This window comes from Lipophrys pholis (genome assembly GCF_963383615.2).
Source record: "Lipophrys pholis genome assembly, contig: SCAFFOLD_545, whole genome shotgun sequence".
Taxonomy (NCBI): Eukaryota; Metazoa; Chordata; class Actinopteri; order Blenniiformes; family Blenniidae; genus Lipophrys; species Lipophrys pholis.
Window position 1 is genome coordinate 1,055 of NW_028291947.1, and position 11,114 is coordinate 12,168.

At 50.4% G+C, this 11,114-nt stretch overlaps 1 protein-coding gene across 1 annotated transcript; it reads left to right on the forward strand.

Moving 5' to 3' along the window:
• Positions 1–7,876: 7,876 nt before the first annotated feature.
• On the forward strand, positions 7,877–8,941 carry LOC308128339 (dynein axonemal assembly factor 10-like; the record flags this gene model as incomplete). Its single annotated transcript, XM_080494044.1, has 3 exons — positions 7,877–8,251; positions 8,483–8,771; positions 8,820–8,941. 3 exons carry the CDS (start codon positions 7,877–7,879, stop codon positions 8,939–8,941), a joined length of 786 nt encoding a protein of 261 aa, XP_080350170.1.
• Positions 8,942–11,114: the final 2,173 nt, after the last annotated feature.

Sequence of the window (11,114 nt, forward strand, 5' to 3'; positions counted from 1 at the left end):
TGGGCCAAAAAGAGAGAGCTTGAGGAAAAGCTGGATAGAACTAAGGGCAAGTTTTAAGCAATCGACCAATTCATGAGCGTCTTTTAGCTATAACTGCAGTACAATTAGACCAACCCTTTTGTCTTCTGGCTGAAGCTTCCCCTGGGCATATTTTTCATCCTCGTGTCGCTTCTCTGGATCATCCAAATGTGCCCTTCTAACCAGAATCTTCGGGCTGCTCGTACGAGGATCAGACGGCAAGCCCCTAATCCCTTTCTTTAACGAGCTATTCACCTACCTCCAGAACAACAACGCGGCCTTTGTGGGGACCATCATCTACGGATTCCTGATACTCTACCTTTTGTGGTGCGTTCAGAAGGGTAACTTCAAGGTTGGTCTGCAGATCCCATTCATAGTAAGACTGCATCCAATGAAGCCGAATGAGACCTGGATGAATAGTTTTTTAGTGAACATCATCTTACTGCTGCTGGGGTCAGTGGCAGTGACCCAGTTCGCAGCAGAATGCTTTCAAAACTATGCCAGGCTAACCCAGATTTACCTCATGTTCGGACTGCAGATAAACTACATGCGCTTTTATACCTATCTCTATGAGAACAGGATCTTTCCAATTGCCTTTCTTGTGGTCGGGGGTCTCTCACTGATCTACCAGATCTTTAGATGCTGCATGCGTTCGGACCATCTAGAGGAGTTCAAGAGGAGGCAGGAGGTGCAGGCTATGTGGGGACACTGATAACACAATCTTATCTGCCATTAACTCATGGCTTATTCAAACTGGTGGTTCTCAGCCTTCTATATATAGTTTCTCTTGTCGTACTAGCACAGACCCGCTCAATCTTGTTCTTTTCCTTGCTTAAAAGTTACTGAATTGTTATTGTTCCCTCCTGCTCCTGGTTCGGCTGGGCCAATCTTCTTCTTCTTCATCCGGCTTGATGAGTAGTGCTTATCCAGTCGGGGTAGTCCTTTTTTCCAGTTGCAAAGTGAATGATTTTGGTTACTCATAAATGAGGCGATCATTATTGATCAAAATTGTAGCTTTATTAGGCATCAAGCCATGCACTCACGTCCTCATCTTCCTGGGTGAAGTCCTACAGCCAGGACCTGGCCACTATCACATCCTGGTTCTTTTTAATAGAAGTGGTGGACTTGTAGTTGATTCGGCTGTTCAATTGCCTCTTCTTGAACAATTTCGCCTTAGGAAGACTAGGTATCTATCTCTACGGTCTATGCTATGATCTCCTATCCTCTTTCCTGTTCACTGATCTCTTGTCGAGGCTACTCCTTTCTTTCTCATGGGCTTTGTCCTAGACTCTTTTGCGCGTGTCTAGGGATGAGCGGATGGTTCTTCGTATGGGCATGGGAGGCTTGGTCCCACTGAGTATGAAGGCGGTGGTGGCGATGGTGGGAGGGGTGTGAGGAGCCTCGATCATGCGCATGTGCAATCTTCTCTGAGACTTGGAGAGGGCAGGGTTGAGATGAAAGCTACTGATTTTAATATGCTCGGCAACGTCAATGGACATGCAGTCCTCAACTACCCGGTTCAACAATTCCTTTTCCATGGTGTTTATATGCTGATTAAAATAAGAGGATGTGTGTTTATGGAGCTGGTAGTTGATTGGGACAGGTAATAAATACCGATTTGGGACTGTTATCATCTTTGTAATTAGATTGATTCAAGTCCTTGAAATGTCTAGCCATTAATCATTAATCATTGAGTGCTGTGCTGTCCTTATCTGCATCACCCCATCCATAACTTCATCTGTTCCAATTGCTACTTGCAGCCACCATTTTAATTATGAACCATATTCTCCTGAAACTTGGTGCTTTGAGATGGCCTGAGTTTGTTCTACCTCGATGGTGGGTGTGTCAATTAGGCAGGAACAGTCGTCCTCCCACCCAGAGCAACCATGGAGCCAGGCCTTGCAGTTCAGTTATGAGAAGACTCAGAAGGAAGTAGCTCATGCGGACCAAATGGAAGAGGAAGGGCCAGGACAGCACCTAGATCTAAAACCTATGATCACATCGATCAAAACATACCTACACTGCATTAACAATTGCTTTGTCTTGCAGATAGCCAAGGATAGCCAAGGGCTGTTGATTTAATCGATTGATGGATTATCTATCAGCCACTCTCCACCGGCAGGATGTTGGAGGGGCTGTAAGGAGGTAGGTGGTAAAGCTTATTGACAGTGGCCAATCAACCAGCTTGTCAGCCATGTCCCTTCTCCTTCAAACCATCAGGTACAGCCCCAAGCACAACACTCTCTAGCTTTCAGACAGCCGCTTCACTTTCGAATTCCATGCCACCTAAGACACTGCCACAACCATCTTCCGGAACAACTTCAGCAATGTCATCGGCACCGTTCTGGTCGTGAAATGGCGGATCGTCATTCAGGACGATGAGAGGATTCTTTTGGTGGTAGAGGAGGGACGCGCACTCGAGGGGAGGGGGGTGAGGCCTGGGTATTTGGACAGGCTGCAGAGGTTCAGCTTGAGAGGGGAGGAGAGGCAGCTGAAGAAGAGGAGAGGCGTGTAGATGTAAATAGAGGAGGAGAGTGGAGTGAAGAGGCAGTGGGAAGGGCCAGTATACTTCCAGTACACAGAGGCAAGGACATTCAAGTAGCCCTGGCTGCGAGTGACAAACCACCTTGCCCAACAATCCTCATTAGCACAGCAAGCCAAAAAGATAATCACAATAGTGGATCACGATTAGCCTTGAGACAGCAGGGTGCAAGTGTATGCTTGTGTGTGTCTATAATAAAGATCATGTTACCTTGAGCTTGCTTATCAGGCTTTACAGGATCTGCTGCAGGCCTTTGTACAGTTGCTAGTGGTATCGGTAGGCTAACAGGCAGCTGTTCACTAGCACTAACCAAGATAGCCAATTTGGCAGTGTCCCTAACACCAACGAGTACAGGTAACCCACCACTCCTACAATCACCTTTTCTTTTAGCTCCAGCTCCATCTTCCAGTGCTCATAAGCTTTGGCAAGCTTTACTGCCTTCAGCTCAAGCCATTCGACGAATAGTGGTGCACTAGGCCTCTGCTCTATGCCGAGGAATCCCATGACTGCCAATGCGACGAATGAGGCAAGTATCCAATACTTCACAAAGAGAAGGGCAGCAAAGACTACGTGCCCATGCATGACGAGCACCAGAGTGACAAGACTAGCAGCTGCAAAAGGCAGGTAATCAAGCAGCTTCGTGACCTCTTGCTGCATATCCAATTATAAGATAAGGTATCAATCAGGTGGAATGTCCCTGGTCATGGAAGATGGAGCCGAGAGGGTAGTCGCTTGGCGGGAAGAAGCTTGTCGAGTAGGATGATTTCATGCGGTACCCTTACTCGATGAACCGGATTATCAAGATGATGCTAACAAACAGCACTCCGAATACCACTCGCTCTTGGCTCTGGGAGTAGGTCAGTTTGTGCACCTTCTTTATAAGCACCATGCAGAGGCCAACCCCAACTGACAGCACTGCAATCAGAAAGCCTTCGAACCCGTACTGCTCACGACCACCTCCCGAGAATATCTCAATCTCTCCTTGAGGAGAGTGGCCGACCATAGGCACATCGTGCAGAATGTTGAAGACTACCCCTGAACAGCAGGTGACGTAGATGAGTAGAGAGACGAGCAGCCATAGTTTAGGGTTCATCCAGAAGTGACTTAGTTCAGTGACAGCATAATAGCCGGCCAGACAGAGTGCAAGGTAGATGAGGATGGACTGGAGCATGGTGCTGAAAGGCGGTTGGTATTAGATCTTCCTTTCAGTGCGTGAATTTACGAATTCAAGCATCTTGTGGGTGGTGACGTGTCCATCGTTGTATGAGATTTCCCAGTAGAAGGACTGCAGGTATCTTTTGGCCTAGAAGTCCTTGAGAATGGCCATCCTGGGCTTTGAAACAACGATGTTAGGTGCGCTTTTGAACTCGAACAAGTCAAAGAGGAAGCGGTTATCAGCTGCGTATTCCACTTGTATGAAATAGACGGCTGACTTGACCTTCGAGTCGACTGTCTAGGGGTATAGACATCCGGCCTGGATGTAGAGCTGGGCAAGGTAGGCGAACTAGCCTTCCATTTCTCTGCTGAGCTTGCTATTCTTGTGAGAGAAGTATATCACCAGGTCATAAGGCCTTGGGAAGGTCATCATGTACTCTTTGATCTCAGCAGATGTCAGGTGGATGATATGGCCGGGTGCTGCCTGACTCCTCTCCCTCAGGAACTCACTCTTTTGAATGCCGAGTTCTTTGCCTAGCAGGCTGTGATAAAAAGCAACAAGACAATCATCGATCACTCTTTTGATTTAGGATTTGTTGCAGCATGTGCTCTTCTTGGTGCTGCTGCTACACTTCAACCATCGCTTTCTACATCTTCAGCCGTACCCTGTCAAGCTCCAGCTCTTTCCCTCTCACCTTCGAGTCCAACTCCTGCAGCCTGAGCTACAGCTTCATCCGTTCAAGTCTCTGGTCATCCTCCTCTGCCCCGATCGACCAAGCGTACCATGTCCCCACAGCTACCTCGACCCTTTCAAAATAGTCTTTCAACTGCTTGAAGGCGCTATCCTTCCCTGCTATCGAATGGGCTAGCTGTTTAGCAGTGGCTTCTAAGGATACTGACGTGTTCTTGAGATGTGCTAGTTTAGTTGCTCTCTTACGGGAGTACTCTTACATCTTGTGTAGAAGGGGGGTTTCTTTCTCTATGAGCAGGCTTAGGATGTGGGAGAGATGCAACTCTAGCATGTTTAGCTTCTACTGCTGTTCTTGTTCACGGGCGGTCCATTATGCTTTACAGGATTGTGCCTCTGCCAGTTCATCCTGCTGTCTGTTTATGCCTTGCTGACCAATGTCCACACAGTACTCCAAATCAGCTCTCTCCAAGCTGTGCTGCTCAACAACCCTCTTGACCTTGGACTTGAGCCGAAGCTGCCTTCTAGCGAGTTCAGTCTAGATTTATCTAGTGCCTTTCACTGGTCTAGCCATCATCTGGCCAAGCTGGTGCTGCAAGGATCTGTGGATGCTGTTCTGCTTGTGTGCGTGCTAGTGCAGGGTCAGCAGTTTTAGTTAGAGGTATTTCGCTTGAAAGGAGAGGCTGTGATACTGTGCGTCTTTTTATTTCAGTTCATTGCGCACCTAGTTTTTAAGGAGCTGACAGAGTGCTTGCGAAGGCTGCAGCTTGCCCTCAAGCCGGAGCATAGTCGAGAGAGTGTGCAGCATCCAAGAAGGCACTTAGTCAAGCATGATGAATAAAGCCAGATAAAATTGAGTAGTGCAATGCCTGTCCTGCTAGTGCTGCTTCTGCTCTAAGCCAGCCCCCTCCAAACTCTGAGGATGGGCTCTCTTGAAATCAGGCTGATTCCTTTATCAAAGGAAAGGTATTCGGTGAGTATAAGGGAGCACCTACTCGTCCAGAACAAGACTTATCAGCAGGCCCTTGCTGACCATCAAGTTCTCATCCCAGGCTACCCTCTGAGAGTTCACTCCAGCTCAGTGTACTGGCCAGACTTAGTAATACTAATGGTCGGCATAGTAGGGCTAGGGCTGCTGTTGGGGTTGTACTGTGCTGGAATCAGGAGGCAGGGGTATAGCCAAGTCCAGCTGAACCACTCGAGTGAGCTGGTGGAGGAGATCGAGGGTTTGGAGTAGGAGGAGAAGCTGAGGTAATGAATGTCCTGATTTAGCATAGTTGGATGGAAGAGAAGTCCAGCCTGCAGAAGGCGAGACAGGCGATTGAAGACAAGATAAAGCAATACCGGCAGGTGAAAGAAGGCCTGCTCCCCTAAGAAAAGCTTGAGCAGGCCATGCACTTCCTGGCAGTGGCTAAGGTGCAACGCTGACCAGATCTATACCTTCACCTTCAAGAAGAATGGCTTGGTGCTGGTGGAAGGCCATCGCAGACTAGGCTAGATGTACCTCGCCATCAAGAGCTACCAGCAGAGTCTGGACCACCTGCTGATGGGCAGACGCAAGTGTGAGGAGGCTATAGAAGAGGCCCCTAGTTTTGAACGTTAGGCCTGTGAAAAGGAAATGGGACTGCTATTGATCACCCTTGCTTAAACCCTCAACTCCATGAAAGAATACGACCAGGCTAGGACCGTCCTCTCCAACCTCTGGGACTACAGCCGTTCTCTCGATGTCCCTCTCAAGATAAGGGCATGCTTTCTTGAAGCCAACATTGCTGCCAGCTTGAACAGCTTCGTGAGCGTTAAGTAGTGCGTGGATAGGAGCATCGAACTAGCCAAGAAGTAGTATGGCACGGAGTCACTGGAGTACGCTCGATGTCTGAGTGATGCCGGACATCTAGCCCATCGAGAGGGGTAGAACGGAAGAGCCAAGAGGTTGCAGCAACAGTGCATCGACCTGCTGATCGACCTAGGCTTTGACAACTTCGTGTAGATACCGGACTACTACATGACTCTGGCCAAGTATTTCAGTCTGCTCCATGAGAAGGACAGCCAGCTCAAGGCCCTCACCAAGGCCAAGATCATCCTCCAGGAGATCGAGCCTAGTTCCAAACGGCATGCCTCTGTTCGAGCGCGGATTGCTGAGCTGCAGACGGATGAGGCTCCGAGATAGGCGCTGCAGGAGTACCAGTAGCTGCTGAAGATCAACAGGGTTGTGTACGGCGATACAAGCACGCAGATGGCCAAGACTCACAAATGCATTGGACAGATAAACGGACGCCTGGGTCTGAAGGCTCAAGCCAAGCAGCATTTAGAGATTGCCATAAAGCTGTACAATGAGAACTTCAAGAAGGAGCAGAGCAAGGAGTGTGCGAGCATTCTGCAGGCCATAAAGGAATCGACTGCTCGTAAGGCCAAGACCTCGATCATCTGGCAGACCTGATTATGCTAATAATCATTGTAGCTAGTTGAGCAGTTGCTGCATGCGGCTCGGTAGCTGCTCAGTGAACTGGCAGTCGAGTAGTTTCTGCAGCTGGGAGCAGGTGGAGGGCTGTTGGGAGGGCTGGCAGATTGCCAACAGCTTTCTCCACCCTGCTGATTGCGACTCGTGTTCTCCAAGCGTGGCCTTAACCAACTTGCCAAGCTTGCGCAAAGCGTCATGCTGTTCAGTGGCCTCGAGAAAGGCCTTTTCGAGGTGAGCAGGTCTGGGGACAAGCGCAGGCTGAGAGGGTGTCTGGTAGACCTTGAGCGAGGGCAGGGAAACATACCTCTTTTTCAAAGAAGGGTACATAGAATAAATGGTTCAGATCAGGCTCTTTTCCTTCAAGAAGTTGCGGATGTAGTAGACCTGCGCGATCGATGAGAGCACGATGACTAGACATTCCAGGACTGTCACGTGGATCAGTCTGTTGCCAGACACCTGCTCTCTCTTGGCCAGGTCGTTCTCCTTGTCGATCTGTGCAGTGATGTGACTGCCCATGTACTGGCAACTCTTGTCGATCTTGTCCAAGCCCAGGTAGATCTACTCCAGCAGCTTGTCAGTGGCCAGTTCCTGAGGCAGCTTCACTCCCTCCTGTCCGTAGGTGAAGTCGTAAATCAGGTGGTACTCGAATTCTGTCAGCTTGTTCACATTCCCCGAAAAGCACATCTTGTAGCTTAGGTTGGTTGTCAGAGAAAGCAGCTAGCCGAAGTCACCCCCCTCGAACTTGGTCTCTCGGATTGTGCTGTTGCCTGTGCCCAGCCAGAAGGCGTACTTGACGCCTTACTGCTGGGCTGGGAAGATAGCTTTGATGTTGGCTCTAGGCTGGTAGGGCATGAACCGGAAGCATGTCGGTTTGGTACCCTTCAGAGTGAAAACCAGTCTGGAATGAACCAGCAGGACAACACCCCAGATTAAGATCAACATAATTTAATCACCAGCCAAGCCCTCATCAAGTGGGCTGCTTTGGTTATTGTTTGTTGTTTGATTTGAGGTGATTATGGACACTACGAATGCCCCTCAGATTCTGGAGCATCTCAACCTTAGCTGCTCGTTCACTCCCTATGCTTGTGACTGGATACCGGGCACGGCTAGGGCTGTCGCCTGTGGGGAAGAGCCTAAGACCACTGGAATCATCCAGATCCTTCAGCTCAACCGAGGCGAACTCCAAGTCATTGACAAAATCAATCTCAACCGTGGCGTCAAGTGCTGCACCTTTGCATCCTCGCCTGCCACTCCCTGCCTGTCAGTCGGACAGCTCGACGGCAAGCTCAAAATAATCGACATGACCAAGAACAAGCCTTTCTGGGAGGTGGACGCGCACACAGGCGTGGTCAACGCCATCGATGGGTGTGGAGAAGGCTGGGGCTATGGGGTGAGTGAAATTGTCTCGGCTGGCAGAGATGGCTGTGTGCGAGTGTGGGATCCCCGGCAAAAGGCACCTGGTCTGTCCCTCGAGCCTGCGGAAGGAGAGGAGGTGGTGGCAGACTGCTGGTCTGTAGCGTTTGGCAACAGCCATAGCAGGTAGGATAGGGTGCTGGCTGGTGGCTACGACAATGGAGATGTCAAGTTCTTCGACCTAAGAGCGAGCCAGCTCATCTGGTAGGTCAACTTGAAGAACGGGGTGTGTGGGGTAGAGTTCGACAGGAAGGACATTCTCATGAACAAGCTTGTCGCCACCACTCTTGAAGGGAAGGCCACTGCCTTTGACCTGAGGACGTTCAATGCTGAGAATGGCTATGCCTATGTCACTGAGCCAGCCCAGAAGGCAACCATCTGGGGAGTAAAGCATGTTCCACAGAACAGAGACCTGTTCGTCACGCAGGGTGGCAATGGAGGCTTCAACATCTACAAGTACATCTACCCTTCCAACCGGCAGCTCAAGGACCCTGAAGGCAGGTCACGTGGAGTTGCAGGTAGACTCTAACTGCTCAACTCGAAAGAACTCTGCACCCAGCCTATCAGCGACTTCAGATGGCACCGTGAGAAGCTGGGACTGGGAGTGATGTGTGGGCTGGACCAAACCTGCAAGATCGTGATCGTGACCAAACTGAACCTCTACTGATGACAGCATGAAGCCTCACCTATCATTCACCTCATGCACTCTCCAGCCAGCCTTAGCCTCTCCTGGTAGACCATCTGCTGCACCACCAGCTCATACTTGTGCTGGAATTCTGTCACCAGCCGACTCCTCAACTCGCTGATGATGCTGGCCTGCTGTGCTGCACTCTGGTGCTATTTCTCAAGCTGGTGAGTCCAGTCCTGCTCCTGCTCCTGCCACCTCACCTGCAGTCTCTCGTGCTTGTCCTTCAGCTGCTGGTAGCTGCCCCTCAGCACCTAGAGTTCATCAGCAGCGTCCTTCAGCACTCTCAGCTGGGCCTTCTGCCGACAGTACTTCTTCTTGAGCTTGGCACATTTGGCGTGCTGTCCATGGAGTGTGTCGTAGTGCTGCTTTATGTTCTAGAGGGATTAGAGCACACTGTCCTTGCACTCCTAGAAAGAACAGATCTGCTAGCTGTGCTCCTGCTAGCGCTGGCAGGCCTAGTCCAGAGCAACAGTCAGTTCTTTTATGCTGGTGTTCACTGCCTTGTGGATGTAGTCGTCTTTCTATCGCAGTATGCGCATCAGCTCGTTCAGGTCATGACTGAGATCGCAGTTGTCCTTCTCGAGCTGCTTATGCTCCAGCTCAAGGGACTTGACCCTGCCCTTGAGGTGCTGGGTGCTGGTCTACAGCTGTCTGGCATGAGTGGAGAATTACTCCTCCCTGCTCAGAACGGCTTGCAACTACCCTTTGCACAGACAGTACTGGTTCTTCATAGCTGTGAGCTGCTCACTGAGAGCATTCCTGGCCTGCTCTGTGACTCGAAGGCGGTCAGCCACTTCCTTGCCGAATGCTTGCTGCCGGTGCAGTTCCTGCCTGAGACCATCACGCTCAGTCTGGAGGCCCTTGACCTAGCCCAGTTTGGACTACAAGGTTTGTTGGAGAGTGGTGGTGTGATGCTCTGAGTGGAGGGTGAGTTGTGAGAGCTATGTGGATTTGGCACTGAGCTGGGTGTGAAGCTAGTCCAGCTGGGAACGGAGGGAGTGCAGACCAGCCTGATAGTCAGAGGTGTTGGTAGCGAGTGTGTGCTGCAGCAGCCGATGCTCCTAGAGCAGAACACGGTGACTGTCTTCCAGCAGAAGATACCGCTTAAGAGTATCAGCGACACTAGCCTAACTCATTAATCAACGGCTTTCAATCTATCCACCACTGCAGCTATTTAAATGGACTGTCCAATCACCATCTTCCAGGATTTGTCTACACTCCTCCTCGCACTCAAACGCAGCATGGCTGTACAGCACGCACTCAGGGGAGATGCCTTGTTGGAGATAGCTGGCTTGGTTGCCAATATCGAGTTGGAGGTCAGGACTGCTGCCAGCTCTGTCCTCCAGTTCATGCAGGAGCTGGCTCGACAGCTGGACAACACTCACGCTCTTGCCCTCGAATGCCAGGACATCTTTTAGAGAGCTGTGGTGCATGATTCCCGGGCAAGCAAACTTGGAGAGGCACAGAAATTCCTTGCAACAGCCAGCCTATTCTAATCCTACTCAGAGCCGAAGAACACAAGCTTCCAGCGGATCAGTCCTCCTTCCCACGATGAACTGGCCAGGCTAAAGGAGTCAACTCTAGCTCTGCTGGATCCTAAACCCCTTCCGAAGACATGCAGCGAGGAGAGTCCTCCACCTGCCAAAAAGCAGTGCTAGCCCATCGCCTACAACTAAGGACGGCTTGAAGGGGTGCTCCGGTAGATGCGCAGGTTCGAGTCGAGAGAGCACTTCAAGAAGATAAGCCGGCTGGAAGAAGACTTCCAGAGCAGATGGGTGTGAGCTAGTGTTGTTCAATAAAACATGGATTTCATTAGAGTGTCGGTGATGCCTTGTCCAACGATCAGCATCCTGCTGTCCTGCTTGTAGTCAACGTAGAGTTCTTCCTTCAGCTAAAACATCTGCTCAACTCCTTGTAGGCTGTAGCACTTGCCCTCCCAGTTGAAAATGCCTTTCGTCCTAATCACTTCATACTCCTTGTGGGGTTACCAGTGAATCTCTTCCAGCTGGGCTTCAACCTCCGAACGTGGCATGGTCAAGTTTTTGAGGAAGACAGAAGTGAAAGGTGAGTGGGAATGGGGTCTTTAGTTGACCACCTACAGCCGATCCCTGCCTGAAAAGCTGGCCTTCAGAAGTAGCTGCTCGATGTCGAT